The sequence below is a fragment of the Gracilinanus agilis genome, chromosome 5, assembly GCF_016433145.1.
Source record: "Gracilinanus agilis isolate LMUSP501 chromosome 5, AgileGrace, whole genome shotgun sequence".
NCBI lineage: Eukaryota > Metazoa > Chordata > Mammalia > Didelphimorphia > Didelphidae > Gracilinanus > Gracilinanus agilis.
The window spans coordinates 42,699,981-42,718,615 of NC_058134.1; the positions used below are offsets into that span (position 1 = coordinate 42,699,981).

Sequence of the window (18,635 nt, forward strand, 5' to 3'; positions counted from 1 at the left end):
AGTGAGTGAGTGTGAGAGAGAGAGAGAGAGAGAGAGAGAGAGAGAGAGAGAGAGAGAGAGAGAGAGAGAGAGAGAAAGGTGGTGGGAGGGGCATCATCTCAGGTCAAAGACCCAAGACAGAAGCCCCAACAAATTACAAAGAAAATGTGGGGCACTGCTTCAAGCTGTGACCCAAGACAAATGACCAATAAGAAAAATCCCCTTTTTATAGGAGCCTGATGTAATCAACTCTCCTAGAAGGGATTATAACATTTAACAATGAATACAATCAAACTTATTAACATCTTCAAGAAATTGGAGAATGGCCTCACAATGGATCCATCAACAAATCAATATTTTATAGGAATAACCAGGGAGCTGGAGACCTATACAAAGAGGGGAGTGATTAGGGACTGGGTTATCTAGGAGGGGCTGATGAGAGGATCAGTCAAGCCATTGGACTTGACCTCTAGTTAGAAGCTTCAATAATGAAGGAGAGTCCTCTTTAGACAAAAGGGTACTCAAGATTGATACTTAAAATTTAGTCATGAGTCCTTCAGGATCTCCTGCCTGGGCAATTTCTAGGGAGGATCCCTTAAAGCTGTAAAGCTTTGGTAAGAAGTTGGGGTTGGGGAGGGGGAGAGAGAGGAATGACAACCTTTAGATATTTAGATATTTAGAACTTTTAATAACTTGAGAATAACACAAATTTCTCACTCCACACACAGACCCACCGATTTTAATTTTGAAGGTTGTGTTATTCTCACTTACCTCCCCTTTAAACAACAACAAGAAACAACAATATTGCTAACCAGATGCACCCCATCTTCAGAAGTTGTCTTCATCCAAAGGGAATGTCCCAATCGCCTGCAGCTCCAGAAACTTACTCTCTGTTCCAAGTTGATTTAGGAACTTAGGAGGCGCTATTGCTAAGAGAGAATCTTAACATATAACACTTTTTCACTAACAGCTTTCTCTACCCCAGTTTCTGTAGGGGATATATAAACTCCAATCATTGAATACTAATTCATTCTGTTTGTTTGGGAATTGAAGCTTTGGAATCTCCATTTTACAATCTGATTTTTGTGCTGTTTATAGGGACTCATCACAAAGGGAAAGGCAGGCAGGAGAAGATGTCCTCATGTCTTAAAAAAAGGACACTGAGTCATGTACAAGCCCAGGCTGTATAACTTTTACTCAGGGATCATCATCCTTTAGTGAGAAAGGTCCCATCCCAGTTTGAGACTTAGACTGCCTTTCTGACTGTCATATTTCCACTCATCTCTCTTTTTAGAGAGAGGTTAATCACCAAGACAGCCTTAGACAATAGCCTCAATTGAGGTCTCAAAAGTCTTTTTGCCTTACATGACTAGTCTCACCTACTACAGCTTAGAGAGAATTACTCTCAACCCAATTTTGTTACTAAAATTTCCATCATCCAAACAAACTTTTGTCTGGCTCCTCAAAGCCTTACAAATTTACAAAGGAAATGTCTACTTTTTAACTTTCATATTAATATCTTTTGCACGTTGTCATAACCAATTCACCTCAAACATTTAGTTTACAGTACAAATCATAGATCATTTGCAAGTAAACAAGATCAAATTCTAACAAATTGCTTCTAAATCCTTTTAAAAAATAATTAATGGTTGTTGTTGTTCTAATAATGATGATTGGTCTGGATTCCTGATTTCTTCAGAGTGGGGAATTCCAGAACCCATCCATAATTTATAGATTTAGGAAAGTTTCATGGACCATAGAGAGATTAAGTCAAGCCAAATCAAGTCAACAGTCTTTATTAAATGGCTACTATGTGCAAGGCACTCTGCTAAGCACTTTCCATACAATGAAAAGCAAAAATTAGGTTCCTATGCTCAAGGAGCTCTCAATCTAGTGGGTTTGTCCATGGTTATACAGATAACATATGTCAACGATAGGATGTGGCCCAACTCAATTTTAAAAGCACGGGCTTGGAATGGCTTGGTGACTCAGTGGATAGAGCACCATGCTTGGAGTCTAGAGGACATGGGTTCAGATGTGGTCTTAGATACTTCCTAGCTGTGTGATCCTGGGCAAGTCACTTAACCCCAATTGCCTAGCCCTTTCTCCTCTTCTGCCTCAGAGCCAATACTTGTATGATTTTAAGAGGGAAGATAAGGGCTTAAAAAACAAACAAACAAATAAATAAATAACAAAAGCTTATTTAAAGAGACACCTGGAATGAGTTGGAGTCTATCCTTATAGGGAATGTCTACACTGATGAGATCATAGGTAGATTCAGGTGTTCAAAGTAAAAAGAACAAAGCATCCTTTGTCTTCCTTATATGTCTTCCTTATATGGAAATGCAAAGACACACAAATAAAACAATCCCTGTCTTCAAAGGAGACCACAAGTCCCTGTGGAAGTAAATGCAAAATAAAGCAAAGGACACTTTTCCCCAAGGGCTCTAGGGGGTGGAAGGAAGGTGGGAAGAAGAGGAAAGGACCCATACAGAAGGTTCTGTTTGAACTGAGCCTTGAAGGAAACCCTGAATTCTAAAAGGCAGAGATGAGGCCCCTTTTTGTTTCTACTGAGATAGATGCAGATAGACGTGCAGGATGGATGAATCACTAGATGCCTCTGAGGTTCTTTCCAGCTCAGATCTAGGATCTGATGAATTCATGGAAATAGTCCTAGGTCTGTGGCTGAAAAATCAGACATGAAAAACACAGGTGGTATGTATGTGTGTGTGTGTGCCTGTGTGTTTGTAGGGTGCAGGTGGTGGGGGGACAGGGGCAGGGAAACAACAGTTCTCCCTGAGAAAGGAAACACCTGAAATCCAGCAGGTCCACTGATTGGACCCACAAGGTAGTCCTGCAGCCTTAAAGAGACAGGTGACTCATCATTTCCTCTGCATGTTTTCAGTAGGATTGAAAAATACCACTTAGTATTTTTCCACTCAGAGATCTCTTTTGAGGGAAGGTCCTCTGAAAAAAACATCCTAGGAGGATTTTAGTGTCAACCCCTCCTGATGAAGGAAGCATGATGGGGAATCTGGGTGGGTGGGGGGGATCAGGTTCTGGGAAAACAACTACAACCTCTAATTATTTCCCAAGCTTCAGATATGCCCTGAGGCTCCACAAGTCCTCCACCTTTCAATTATCATCAGTCTGCCACAGCTTTGAGCTCCCAGAAGTCTCTCCTGCTTATCTGAGCTTCTGAAAGAACCTTCTCCAGAGAGAGCTCTACTTTCCTCTCTTCCACCAGTATTAAACTCTACCTGCAGGGTACCAAATGCAGGCACACTTGACTGATGCATTCACCAGGTGTGAATTCTGGAGGAAGGCATGGGGAGGGATCTATGGCTTGGGGGTGATCTGAGGGCTGCTAGGAAGACCCCCTGCTAAAACATCTTCCTTACTCTCTGCAGGCAAAAATGGATAATATTGTTTCTTTGAGGTTTATAGAATTTTGCAATCACTGTCTCATTTAGGTCTCACAGAAACCTTGTGAGGCAGATACTAAAGATATTAGTATCCCCATTGTACTAATGAAGAAACAAAGGCTCATTGAAAATATAGGTAACTTCTACTACACCATGTATTCAAGAGTTTATCCAGAGTCCACTCTATATTCAGAGCTAGAAAGTGTCAGAGGTAGGATTTGAACCTGGTTCTGAATTGGGGTGGGTTAGAATTGTGGCTCTGGTACTTAATGGTTTCGCAACCTTAGACAAGTCATTAAACCTTTCTGAGCCTCAGTGTTATTTATTTTTTATCTCAGTGTCCACAAATCTGTAGAACGAGGAATATGGACTCCATGGTTTCTGAGATTCCTTCATTTCTAACTCAATGATTCTGTGTGTCCCCAAGTCCACTGTTCTAGTCACACACTATTTCAATCCCATGTTAGTGTCAAAATCGTTAGCTCAGTAACAGCAATAATTCAAATTTATCTACCAGTTTAATGTGTATAGCATGGTTTTCTTTAACAACCCTATGAGGGAAATGGTATTGTTCAGTCATTTTTCAGTCACATCTGACTCTTGGCGACCCTATTTGGGGTTTTCTTAGCAAAGATCCTAGAAAGGTTGGCCATTTCCCTCTCCAACTTAATTTACAGATGAGGAAACTGAGACAAACAGGGTTAAGTGGCTTGCCCAGAGTCACACAGCTAATAAGAAGTTGAGACCAAATCTGAACTCTGGAAGATCTCTGCTGTGCCTTCTAGCTGCCCTGTGAGTGGGGTAGAGTAGTCATTATTATTCCCATTTTGCAAATGAGATGATGAAGGCTCACCACCACTCACCAGCTGTGTGAGTTGGGGCCAGTCACATAAACCTGTTTGGGTTTCATTTTCCTCATCTGCAGAAAGAAGTGGTTGAGGAGCAGAGAGCATCATCTCTAAGATGCCCGCCTTCCAGTTCCCAGTCTAAGAGCCTATGACTCACCTTGAGCTTTGGAGAGGTCAATCCAGACACCTGTGGCCACACAATAAACAAAGCAGGCAGGAATGGAACTCTGGTCTTGTGACAGCAAAGTAAACTATTAAATAATCCCACCACTGTCAGTGGATGCTGTGAGCAGCTTGACATTCCTTCCAGGTTCTGAGGAGAAGGAGCTAATTTAGATGGATTCACTCCATCGTCAACTCCTTTCTTTGCAAGCGAGTGGCAACAACCCAGGAATCTCCATTTTTCCTGCCTTCTCCTTCCCCTCCGCTTCCAAATGACCATCTGGATAAGTCACTAAGAGTGAAGGAACTTGGAACCAATCCTGAATTTAAAGAAAAGAAAGGTGGTTAAAAACATGATCCTGGCATGGAAAATTCATGAACAGGAGAAGAGGGGGCATGTGTTTGACTCCTGACTCGATGATTCAGCCAGCTGAAGCACTGGACTAGAGAGACATGGAAATGGGCCTCAGTTTCCTCATTTGTAAAAGGAGGGTATTGGACGTAGGTCCTTCCAAATCTGACATCCTAGTCCATTCTTCCTCCCCCAGACAGGGCTTCTTCTAAGCCATCTTCCACTCACAAATATGTTTTATATAGTATTTGGAAGGATGACTCCTCTCTCTCTCTGAAGTGGAAATGATAGAGGTCAGGGACATTGTGGGTCATCAGAAATTGTCAAGGTCATGGGTTAAAAAGTCTAAAAAGACATGTAACCATGGAAAAATATTCTAAATTAATTAATTAAATAAAGATTTTATAAAAAACCTAAAAAGCCCATTGAGCAAGGATCTGCGTATGTCTTCCTGGAGCATCCACCTAGGGGCCTTCCTTTGGATTTCTTGATATTAAATAAATGCTAATGCAGCCTGCTGACTGCACTGAAGCTTTTGAGAGCTCTTGTAGGAACCAGCAGGCAAGCATGAACCTCATCTGTAAAATGAAGTTATCTTCAAACATAATGGTCAATGCTGGCTCCCAAAGGACTGCCTTCAAACACGTGTCCTTACCATTAAGAAATGTTAAACTATAGACAGACGGTGGCATTATTAGTGTCGATTATGGTTTTTAAAGGAATTTCCCTTTTATTGTGAATTCAACAACATCAAGAAACATGGACATTTCAGTAAACAAAAAACATAAAGGAAGGCTAAACATAAAATTATAATCTTCTATTACGCACAATTTGTTTTTCATTTTTTTTTTTTAATTCAATATAGTAGCAACCAAAGTGCCCCGTTGGATCCACATTTCACATTGAATTTCTCTCCACTTTCCAGGAGCTATTGTTGCATGAAAACAAAATGTATCAATACACAAAAGAATTTTAAATGATTTCATGTTACTTTGCTTTTCTTTTATTATTTAATTTTTGCCCCTGGTAGGTCCCATTTCCTAAGGAAGTTTAACCCATAAAAATCAATTGCCCCCAGGAGTTCAGAAGAATCTAAATATCACTTTAGGCAATAAAAAGTTCATTTCCTTGTCATGCATAATAGGACAGTTAAAAGGCAATACTGTGGGGCAGTTGAGTGGCTCAGTGGATTGAGAACCAGGTCTGGAGAAGGGAAGTCCTAGCCTTAGACATTTCCTAACTGTGTGACCCTGGGCAAGTCACTTGACCCCAATTGCCTACCTCTCTCCTCCCTTGGAACCAACTCTTAGTATGGATTTTTTTTTTAATTTTTTTTAAACCCTTAACTTCTGTGTATTGGCTCATAGGTGGAAGAGTGGTAAGGGTGGGCAATGGGGGTCAAGTGACTTGCCCAGGGTCACACAGCTGGCTTAGTATTGATTCTAAGACAGGTGGTAAGGGTTTGGGGGGAGGGGAGGCAATAGTGGTGTTTGCACAGTTTTAGGGAAACGACTGTGTCAGTGAATAACCCTAGTCTTAGACAACTAGGAAGCTCAGTAGACAGAGTGCCAGAACTGAAGATAGGAGGTCCTGGGTTCAAATCTGACCTCAAATACTTCCTAGCTATGTGACCCTGAGTAAGTCACTTAATCCATTTCCTCAGCCCTTGTCCTTCTATTACAAGGACAGAAAATAAGGTTTTAAAAAAGAAAAAAGAAAAGTGAAAGTTGATCAGGAATTAGAACATAATTGAATATTACTATTCATGAGAAATGATGAATATTCAGAAACAGTTGGGAAGACTTATATGAACTGATGGAAAATAAAGTAAGCAGAACCAGGGTGGGAAATACACCACACCTACAATATGGAAATGAAATGAACAACTGCCGCTGCCACCAAAAACTGAAAGTTGTGCAATTCTACTGACCAAGTTTGGACCTGGAGAAGGCAGGAGAAAATGTACCTCCTTTCCTTCTTTGAAGAAAAGGGGACTGTGTACAGTATTGTCAGACTGGATCACCGTGTTGGTTAGGTTCAATGAACTGCTTTTTATTCTCTTTCTTTTTTATTTATTTTATGAGCAATATGTTGTTTGCTAGGAGAAATATTTGGAAATGAAGGCAAGAGGAAAAAGATATTGATAATCTTATCTTTCAAAGGAAAACTACACAAAAGATGCAAACAAGGTGCCATAGGAGCTACAAGGGAGAAAACTAAGTAGGAGGTAGGTAGGGGAGGTTTCCTAGAAGAAATACCATTTGAACTGGGGAAAAAGATCCATTAGGATTGACCTCTGTTGATGGATCTGTATAATCTGTTCAATTCTAACAATTAATTATTTTTTAGATTTTTATGTAGATTGCTATTTTATATTGTTTTATTTAACTTATTTAGATATCCATTGATATCTAAATAAGCATTATTGTATGATATTTTTTATACTTTTGATTCCCGAAGAACAAAAATGCAACATGGGCACCTGGAAACCCAGGTAGTAGAGAAGTGGGCACATCACTAGCAGCAGGCATATTTGTAAGGCAAAAGCATCCCAAACCAGGATCAATTCCTTTCTCTTGCTTTGACTTCTGCTTATTTGAAACATAATATGTATGGAATATCTAGTCTTGTATTGCTCACCCTGTATGAATTACTTGGTTGCCCAGAAAACAGAAAGAGTGGGGGGAGGGAGAGCTCTAATAGTAAAGAGGAAGGGGCTAAAACAAGTACTTGTCTTGGAGGGTGGGTAGGGGAAGGGAGAAGGAGCAGAGTGGTTGGGGGATGTTGGAGGAGTAAGGTAGGTGTGGTCATCCCATCATTAGCTGTCATTGGCTGTTGCTGGAAGCATCTTCCCGTCGTCCTACTAGTTGATCATGCAATCTTGGGGTCAGGCCACAGGCCCCCACTTTGGAGACCACTGGTCTACGGGATTAAGCACAATCTCTTTAATGCATCATGTAAAGCTCTAGCCTTACCTTTCAAGACTTATTTCCTTCAGCATTATTATACAATCATGCACTTTTTAATCTGGTCATATTGATCTCATCCCGCTCTCTCCCACTTTTGGACATCACAAAGTCTTCCCAATATCTGAAATTCATTCCCTCTTCCTATATGCTTCACAGAACCCTTTTCTTCTTCAGAGGCTTCTTCAATAAAGCTGTCCTTCCTTCTCCCAATAAAAAGTGTTCTAAAAAAATAAGGTACATTTTTAGAAAGTGTTCTCTCCTTCCTCCTATTTTCTTTGAGGGTCTTGATTGGCCTCTTCCTTGGTCCTTGCCACATTTTTATTTTATACACATTTGTGTACATGGTGTATTTATTCTCTGTGATTGTACAATGTAAGCTCTGCAAAGGCAGGGCCTGGGATGTTGTTCATCTTTGTAGCCCCCACCACTTAGCACAATGTCATGTGTAATAATACTTACTATTTTGTCATGTGTAATAATAATACTTTGAATTATGAATACATGTCTTATACACTTGTCTTATACTACATAAATTTATTTCCATTTAGTTGAATAAGCATTCAGAGCTTTTGTTGTGTCATTTTTCAGTCACGTCCAACTCTTTATGACCCCATTTTGGGTTTTCGTGGCAAAGATATTGGAGCAGTTCATTTTACAGATGAGAAAACTGAGGCAAACAGGGTAAAATGACTTGCCTAGGGTCACCCAGCGAGTATGTGTCTGAGGCAAGATTTGAACTTAGGAAAATGAGTCTTCCTGGAACTCTATTCACTGAGCCACCAAAGAGACCTTCATACTAGAGATGCTGCAGCTAGAATGAATCATAGTTCTCATTTGGTCCAAGCCCTTCATTTTCTAGATGAGGAAACCCAGGACCAGGGAGATACAAATTAGATGACTAATTGGAGGCATCCTGTTTGCCAGCATGTTCTGCTTGGCAAGGATCACATTCCTTTGAGGTGAGCCGGAGGAGAACTTCCCAGATCACCAGGCGAAGGAGGGAGCAGCGCACAACAGGGCTGGGTACCAACCTGTTTGTGATCCGAGATTTCTAGAAAGCTCCTGACTCACTCCGGATCCTTTACGCAGGCAATCAAGCTCTCCACTCTTCTCCTCACCCTGCCAGCCCTGGTTCCTCTCAGGCACTGCGCAATCCACAGGGATTACGAAATGACTGAAATTACTGGGGTTGAAGGAAGTGACAGACTGAGGCCTGTTCTTGATGACACCAGAGAGCAAAAGCTTAGTGCACTGACAGCCACCCTAAGGGCCTACTTAAGCACCGGCAGTCCTGGGCCCCTCCATCCTCTGCCCCCTTTAGTGCATACACAAAGGCATATTCAGTGTTATGAATTATAGTAGTTTGTTTTTCCTCATCTGTAAAACGAAGAGGTTAGATGGGACGGCCTCTAAGGCTCCCTGTAGCTCAGCATCTATGACTTGTACCTTTTCTTTTCCTTCCTATGGTTCACTTGGGGAAAAAAATTCCCTAACTTTCTAGAGAGACGGTTCACCTTTTTTTTTTTTCCAAATTATTTTTTGTTCTTCTGAACTTGACAAAGACCAACAAAGGGTGAACATTTCCTTCTAAAATGAGGACAAAGAACATATGTAACTAGGGGAAAATACTCAAAATAAAAATTAAACAAGCAAACAAACAAATAAATAAAATGAGGACAAGAGGATTGCATACGAAACCTCAAATCTCTTATTTACGGCTTGTTTTTAAATATATAATAAACTCAACATGATAGTTTCAAAGCTCTGTTGCTTGTCTAAATTCCCCTCTGAACTTCCTTCTGTTTAGTTTTGGACATTTTTTTTTAAACCCTTACACTTCAGTGTATTGTCTCATAGGTGGAAGAGTGGTAAGGGTGGGCAATGGGGGTCAAGTGACTTGCCCAGGGTCACACAGCTGGGAAGTGGCTGAGGCCAGGTTTGAACTTGGACATTTTTTTAAACCCTTACCTATGGTTTATAGAATTAATACTGTGTATTGGTTCCAGGGTAAATGACAGTAAGTAATGGGAGTTAAGTGACTTGCCTAGAGTCACAAGTTAGGAAATGTTTGAGGCCAAATTTGAACCCAGGTCTTCCCAACTCCAGGCCTGGCTTTCTCTCCACTGAGCCATCTAGCTATCTGCATTTTTAAAAAATGCTTCAGTGACCCTCTTTTATATCCTTTTTTAAAAAAAAAATCATTAACCTTCTCTCTTTCCTCCCAATCCCTTGTCTAATCCAAAGCAAATAAAAAAAATAACAAACCATCTCCCACATAACAAATCATTACAGTTAAGCAAAACAAATCTAAAAATTGATCTACCTCTGCTCCTGTGTCAAGAGGCAGCTTGCCCATTGATCCTCTGGAGCCATGGCTTACTCCATTGGAAGATCTTGAGACCTTCCCAAAGTCTTTTTCTTTATATTGCTGTTGCTACTGTGTTATTGGAAATTTTGGGGTCTCTGAACTACATTTCCCGTGAGCCCACTGGTTTCCTGCAGTTACATGATGATGTAGACAGGAGGATAAATTGAGTGGCTGGGCGTGCACTTTCTTTTGGCTCTCTTGGCTCTCTTAGCTTCTGATCCACCACGGGGAGAGGAGGTAACAGCGTGCATCTTTTAGACTGACTTAGCGAACATGGCGCGTGGCTTCATTTTCTAATGGCTACTAATAAATCTATAAAAACCATAATATTTTTAAAATCTATCCTTTTATATTAATTTTATTTCTTACTACTCATCATTGAGCATTTATTATATTATGTGCTAACTGTGTTCCAGGCCCTGCACTCAACAATGGGAATATAATGAAAGGCAAAACCATAGAGATATTTGGAATTTCATTGATTGTCCTCATGAGTCTACTTGTTTCAGCAGGTCATACATTTCACTTTCCACCAGTTCATGTCTCAGATTTCTTTGAATCCATCCTTTTCCTCATTTCCATTCATTCATAAAATAGTGTCAGCAAAGAGAAAAATTAGAAGGTATACTAAAAAAAGAAGAAGAAAAAGAAAGTACAAATCATTGACTAAATCTCTGAAAATTCAAGCAAGTTTTTGTAATGGAATTATTATTCCTAAATTTTGTATAATTCTTTTCATTTTGGGGTTAAAAGAATTTCTACATATGATAAGTTCATAGTGCATATATGAAAGCTTCTTGTATTTTAGGCATCTCTGTGTTGGGTTTCATATAGAAATAAAATATATAATATTTTTGTTATATAAAGCAAAAAAAAAAAAGCTATTCCTAATTGATGGTTTCTGTTCTTTGCTTCAACAAAAACTGTTGCTATGAATATATTTCTATATATGAATCTCTAGCCTTGAGTTCTTCATTTGAGTCTTTGTTGTAGGGCCAGATTTTACTCCTTCCTGAATTTCTGGATGGGTGCAGTCAAGAAACCAATATATATTAGACTCACCGGGATTATCTATCATACATGCCAAATGGAGTTAGAGGTAGCACGGATCACTAAAATTTGTAAATAAAGTACAAATTTTTTTAAACCCTTAACTTCTGTGTATTGGCTCCTTGGTGGAAGACTGGTGGGTGGGCAATGGGAGTCAAGTGACTTGCCCAGGGTCACACAGCTGGGAAGTGTCTGAGGCCAGACCTGAACCTAGGACCTCCCGTCTCTAGGCCCGACTCTCAATCCACCAAGCTACCCAGCTGCCCCTAAAGTACAAATTTTATTTTAAGTCATAACTATCAAATTTCTCATCCCAATAAAAATGGATTTAAATAAGTCTCATTTAAGATTCTAGGCTCATATGATCATTTCTTCTCCTAGGAACAACAAATGACATAATATGCCCAAGATCTGGTCAAGATTTTAGTCATTGTCTCAGTTCCTCAATTGTAAAATGAGACTATTCCCAGGGTTTTCCAAAGATATCTTCTTATTATTGCATATTCTTCTCTCACCGTCTTCAACCAACATTCAGATGACTTCCAATTCCATATCCTCAATCCCTGATTTTTTTCTTGCTCTACTGGCGTGGATTCAAATGGACGGTGCTTCTGGACCTGAAGTTAAAAAGACCTTAATACAACTGTGTCTCAGCCCTTTCTTAGCTATATGACCCTGGGGATCACGTAACCCCCTACCTCAGTTTCCTTATCTGTAAAGCAGGGACAATAATAGCCCCTACAAGCTACCAGAGTTGTTATAAAGACAGAATGAGCACTTTGTAACCTTAAAGTGCTACATAAATACTATTATTAAGGTTGAAGATTTCTAGTTCACCGCCTAGCACCTCCACTTGGATAAGCAGAACAGCAAGTGGTCAGAGAGCTGGATCTAGAATCAGGAAGGTTGAAAACCTGCCTCTGGCACTTTATTAAGAGTCAGTCTGTTAAACTACCTGAGCCCCTTGGTTTCACCATCTGCAAAATGGAAACAAATGGAAGTCTCTCCAAATAAAGGCTATTCTGATTGTCAAATGAGATGATGATGTCAACTGCTTTGCAGACCTGAAAGTATCCTGAAAACACCAGTCCCAATTAAATATATTCTTAATGAACCCACCTGTGGGCGGGCATGCCTGTTCTTCAGACCCCAAGAATCTCTGATTCCATCCTTTCTTCATCCTTTGGATCTAGTTTGTGAGTGACTTAAGTCCTTTCTTGCTTTGAAATGGCTCCTGTTTTCCTTTTCTTTCTTGGTAGGTCTTAATTTTCTAGATAAATTGTTTTTTAATCACTTTCATTTCTGAAAAAATAAATAAAAATGTATGCTATATATGTGTATACATATGTATATATAGTGTATACTGATACATGGTTACTTCCTTCCTCCCTTATCCTTTGAGATATCCCTTGTAACAAAGATTTTTTTTTTAAGCCCTTACCTTCCATCTTAGAATCAATACTGAGTACTGGTTCCAAGGCAAAAGAGTGGCAAGGACTAGGCAATAGGAGTTAAGTGACTTGTCCAGGGTCACCCAGCTAAGAAGTAGCTGAGGTCACATTTGAACCCAAGACTTCCCATCTCTAGGCTTGGCCATCGATTGATACTAAGCCACTAGCTGCTCCTGTAACAAAGATTTTTTTTTTCTTATTTATATATTTTTTTATTAATTTTTTTTAAACCCTTAACTTCTGTGTATTGGCCCCTAGGTGGAAGAGTGGTAAGGATAGGCAATGGGGGTCAAGTGACTTGCCCAGGGTCACACAGCTGGGAAGTGTCTGAGGTCAGATTTGAACCTAGGACCTCCCGTCTCTAGGCCTGACTCTCAATGCACTGAGCTACCCAGCTGCCCAACAAAGATTTTTTTAAGAGGGGAAAAAAAAAAGCACTTTAACAAAGCCAATGAACCCACGTCTGATGATTTATGCAGTATTTAAAACTTCTCCGTGTAGAAGGGAGGGAAGTACATTTTTCTTAACTCTTCCCATCTAAGCTGTGTAAAAGTGAAATTTGGGAGATGCCATCTAAAAGTATATATATTTTCTATGGACATGTGGAAATTATCAAACTACATTTCCCATGGTCCAACGGGTTTCCGCTTCTGGTTCTTTGGGCGTGGGGACGCCTACGTCTCCACGCAGAGAACAGTTTAAAATCTCCTGGGTTGGGGGGAGTGGGCTCTTGGCCAGCAGACTCGGGAGGAGACAGGAGACAATAATGGCGAGGAGGCGGGTTTGAATTCTTACAAGCGTGTGGTCTAATAACTTTATCTATCAGCATGGCTTTAATTAAAATACTAATTTATATTATTATTTCAGTCATAATTATTTTTCATATTTATAGCTGGGTTATGAGACAACAACACCTAGTATCAGGTTTTTTGGGGTTTTTTTCCCTTCATTTATATGACCATAATCGACGTATACTTTGTTTTCCTGGTTCTGCTTATTCCATTTTGTATCTGTTCACATTTTCCCTCCAATGTCTCTCTGAATTCTCTCTAGTTAGCATTTCTCACTATACAGTATGAGGCAGGGGGAGGCAGAGAGAGGAATAAGCATTCAGGGCTTTAGTACGTGCCAGGCACTGCGCTTTACAGGTCCGATTGATCCTCACTGTAGAGGCTGTCATGATTTCCTTTTTACAACCGAGAAGTCTGAGGCAGACAGAAGTGGTGTGCTGTTCCATTACATTCACATAACCACCATGTATCTAGTCATTCATTGGATTTGGCAAGAAAACAGTCAGTCTTAACTCTTGAAAGAACAGCTTTCACTAAATAGGGGCAAAAGCCATATTTCTTATAGGAAGAGAAAGTGGGGCAGAGGATGTAAACCATGAAGACCAGATGATTGGTAGCAAAAGGGTGGAGGAAGACTGGACGTTTCTTCAAGAAGGAGGGACCAAGGTGAATAAGAAATGGGATGCCAGGGCTTGGAGGCAGAAAAAGAATGAGGGAGAGAGAGAGAGTGAAAATGCCTGAGGATGGGGCAGCTAGATAGCATAGTGGGGAGAGGGTCAGGCCTTCAGTTGAGAGATCCTGGATTCAAATCTGCCCTCAGACACCTCAGACCTTGGGCAAGTCACTTAACCCCAATCGCCTAGCCAATATTACTCTTTCTGTCTTAGAAGCAATACTTGCACTTCTAAATGTGGCTTCTAAGGCAAGATGGTAAGACTTTTTAAAAAAAGAACATTCCTGTGAGATGAATACCATCTCCTACAGAAGCCCTCTGGTTACTAAAGCCTCCTCTTCCCTCCCCTAAGTGACTTTCTATTGACTTTATTTTGGAGTTCTAGTTCCTTTCGCCAATTAGTATATAAATTCCTTGTTTGGGGCTCTGTATCTCCAGCACCTGGCATATTGTAGACACAATAAATGAATTGGTGAATGAATTTAATGATCGAATAGCCTTTATAATACTGAAGGTGGGGACAGAAGGACAGGGAGAAACATTATAATTTGTGTGGTATTTTATTTTTCCTTCTAGGCTTTTAAGTTCTTAAGGGGCAGAGACCAAATTTTATTTTCCTGTTACTGTGGTACATGCCAACTCTCCAATGGAAGAAAATTCAGACTTTAGTGGAGGCCCAGGTGACTTTGTAACATCACCATATTACGTCACAGAGGGAAGTGACCTGGGGCATTTGGGGACACACCCAGGTCACTCAACGAGATAAAAGGTTGGGAAATGATTTGGGTATCCCAAAAGTAGTCTGGAAAAAAAAAAAACGGAGACTATATAAACTTGAGGGCAGGAAAGAGAATCACCAGCCACCCATAACATTTTTTTTTTTTTAACTCTTACTTTTTATCTTAGAATCAATACTAAGTATCAGTTCCAAGTGGTAAGAGCTAGGTAATAGAGATAAATGACTTGCCCAAAGACATACAGCTAGGACATATCTGAGGCTAGATTTAAACCCAGGACTCTTTCCACTGAGCCATATAGTTGTACCTCCCTATAACTTCTTAGTATGTGATTCCTGTTCATGTTCTCTCATAGATCTTTCCATAGATGATACACTCAACTTCTGGAGGCCTTCTTCTAGATCTTATTACATTTTGTGGTTACTAATGATGGTGTCATCTTAGTTATTTCCTTTACTGACTTCTAGAGGCTGGAATAAAGAACTCAAAAGACTGCATAGGCTGATTGACTCAGAACAGGTTTCACCAAGTTCCTGTAATGTATACCTTTGCCCTGAAGAACTGAATGTGTAAGAAATTACTTAACTAAAATATTTCTCATCACCCCAGACAGGATTAGCTAATATAATCTAATCTTAAGGATCCTTGTGTCTCTTCTCCTGTTCTATCTAGACCCCTCCCAGTAGTCTCAAGTGTTGAACATAGTAGTCCATCCTTTCCAATACTCCCTAAAGTATATAAAGGATCCTAAGTGCTTCAGTTCAGTGGAAATTCCCAGTAATTATATTACTGGCATCTTTTCAGAGACTGTGGTCATTCCAGGATAGCTGGATCTGTGTGGTGGTGTCTGTGATCATTTGTTTTCCTTGCCCTGATTAAAGATTTGTTCTAATATAACTACTCTAGTAGATGAGTTATTTTTCAGGTTGACACCAGTTACTCAGGCTTCCCATCTGTTAACCCTCATTTTCCCTAGGTGACTTCCTTTTCCAACCATACACATTACTTCAGTGTAGTTATTTGTCCATTTTTGAAGAGGACCACCAAAATAATAAGGGCTTGACTTGCTCATGAATTGGAGTTAAGTGAGACAGTTTTCAAAATTTGTCAGCCTCACTCTCTTCCATAGTCATTGAAAGTTAGTGACAGGACACAAGTCAAGATTACTGGGGAGAGTCAGGGATGAAATGGATGATCTTGGCATCTATATCCCTTTTCAAACTGTCTTACATGTGTTCCTCATTGGAAATATGGTAGAAGAAGGTTTTGACTACCATATCTATTCATTCATTGTTCTTTGGCTCATTTCCATCTTTGATTCTTTGGAAACTTAGTATTGTAATATATCATACATTATATTGTAATATAAATATTAACATCAATAATATTTATATGATACAATATAGTTGCAACTGCACAGCATCACAAGAATATTGGAGTTGAGAATAAATTGATCTTGGTGTCAAGAAGCATCTTGAGATTGTTGGAAGCAATGCCTAATTTCACAAATGCAATCAAATCTTTCCCTTTGTCCTTGCTAAATCTCAGCCTAACTCACTATTCCTCTGTAGCAGTGATGGCAAACCTTTTAGAGATGGAGTGCCAGCCCCACTCCTACTCCCCCACCCCACTCCTCCCACCTCCCCTCCTTATCCCATACAGGGGAGGGAGGAGGTGTTCCCATTGGGCTGTTGGGCAGAAGGGCAGGGGAAGTGAGGAATGTCCTCAGGCACATGGAGGGGTAAGGGTAACAGCTCCACCCTGAGTTCCCTCTGGCTTTCTAATAATGAACTCTAACTGGTGTGCTCACAGAGAAAGCTCTGTGTGCCTTTTTTGGCACATATTTTCCATAGGTTCGCCATCATGGCCCTACAGTGTCTGTTGATATTTATGTACCAGCATACTTAGCAGTCATTGTCTTTGCAATCCTACCACATCACCTTTTGAAAATGGGCATTATTTTCATACATTTAGTTCCCAATCCCAATGTAAGTAAGCTCTTTGAGGGCAAGATCTGTGTCCTGCTTGCATTTATAGTCTTATTGAGTAGCACACCACATGGTACAATAAGCACTTAATAAACGCTCATGACTCATTTGATAAGGATAAATCCCCAATTCAAATCCAGAGCTCTTCCCATAATAAATCAACAAGAATTTATTAGAGCACCTACTATGTGCAAAGGTGCTATGCAAAAGCTGGGACATACAAAGACAAAAACCATCCTTGCCCTCAAGGAATTTACATTCTTTCTCAGAAGACAACAGGTGTACTTTACCAAACTCTTCCTACTTCTAAAGCATCAATCAGAAATCCAATGATTAATTTCACAGCATCAATGACATTTTGAAGACATGTTTTGATATATATCCCACAGAGAAATCATCAAGAAAATGCAAAGGGCAAAGTGGTCATCTAAACTCTGCATGAAGACTGTCAAGGAGGGACAAGTCGTTTCTTTCTAACAAGGCCAAACATTATACTTCCTTAAAATTCTCACTATTAGGAAGTTTTTCTTGACATCAAGCTGAAACTTGTCTTTTCTTCTTCAAATTCTAAACCCTGCTCCTTGGTTTTGTCCTCTGGAGTCTACTGGAAGAAATTTCATCCTTTTATACATCATACATATACATACAACAACAGCCTTGTAAATATGAGGACCACAGTTAAAAACATTACACCCTCCTTCCCCCAAATCAGGCTTTCTTTCTCCAAGATTGAACATTCCTGGTTCCTTTAACAGATTCTTACAAGATAAATTCAGAGTGCTTTATTTACTATTCAGCATGTCTTCCTCTGCTCTTCCTTAAGTGTGGCACTCAGAACTGAATGCAACATTCCAGACATATGTCTAAGGCAGAATACCTCCCTTTTCCTGGAAGTTTTACCTTTCCTTACAGTTGAAGATTATATTAGCTTTTTTGGTTGCCACATTATTCTGTTGACTCACAGCTTGCATAGTCCAATGGAAAATCCCTCCCAGTTCTTTTCAGCTTCAGTTGATTATTTTCTAATTATCTTTGCATACATATAGTTTACACGTTACAATTGTCTTTCCCATTAGATTGGAAGCTCTTCGAGGTTAGGTGGTTGATCCACAGAAGGTGTTGGATGCTTAACTGCTAATTTCCTCCAGCATCTTGGTTATCTGAACCCAAGCATAAGGTTTTACATCTTTATGAATATCATCTTGTTGGATTCAGGATGAATCTGTCAAGGTTTTCTTGGGGTCCTGTTTCTGCTCTCCAGTGTTCCGGGTCCCTCCCCCCTCCCACGCTCGTGCCATCTGCAATCTGGATAACTGTGCCCTCTAGAACTTTTATTTTAAAAAACTGATTACAATAGATAACAATTGAAAGACCTTTAGGTGCCTTTCGATCTCCTCTCAAAAGGAAGAAAGGACAAGAATCCAAGGAAACCTCTGAACGTCACCACTCCTCACAAAACCGAGTCCGGGCAGCACACACGTGCAATTCATTCTCCCACGCCTGCGCTCAACTAGGCGGAAAATAACTTTTTTTCTACCGGGTTTCCTACTTCATTGAAGTTCCTCCCTCAAATCCAAATGTAGCCAATCAGAGAGTCCGAGACCTTTGGGGACGTGGGGCTCACGCGGGAGGGTGCCATCTCATTTGCATAGTCCCACCTCTCCGCCCCCTCCTCCTCCGGGGCGGGGATTGTCCTCTAAGCATTTCGCGCTGCCACCTGATTGGTCGTTTCTCCCCCAGCCTGGGTTTCCCTCCCTCTCCCTCCCGCGGGCTCTCTCAAAAGTGAGGGCGGCGCCAAGTAGGCAGGTACCGCCTCTTTTCTTTTTGCCCTCCCTCCTCCTC

The 18,635-nt window shown here is 40.3% G+C and overlaps 1 protein-coding gene across 1 annotated transcript in view; it reads left to right on the forward strand.

Moving 5' to 3' along the window:
* The window catches only part of BFSP2 (beaded filament structural protein 2), a 115,816-nt gene extending 97,498 nt beyond the window's left edge, over positions 1-18,318 (forward strand). Inside the window, exon 7 of the mRNA XM_044678898.1 lies at positions 18,198-18,318. Coding sequence (XP_044534833.1) covers positions 18,198-18,318 — 121 coding nt within the window. The remainder of the gene's footprint in view (positions 1-18,197) is intronic.
* The last annotated feature ends 317 nt before the right edge of the window (positions 18,319-18,635 follow it).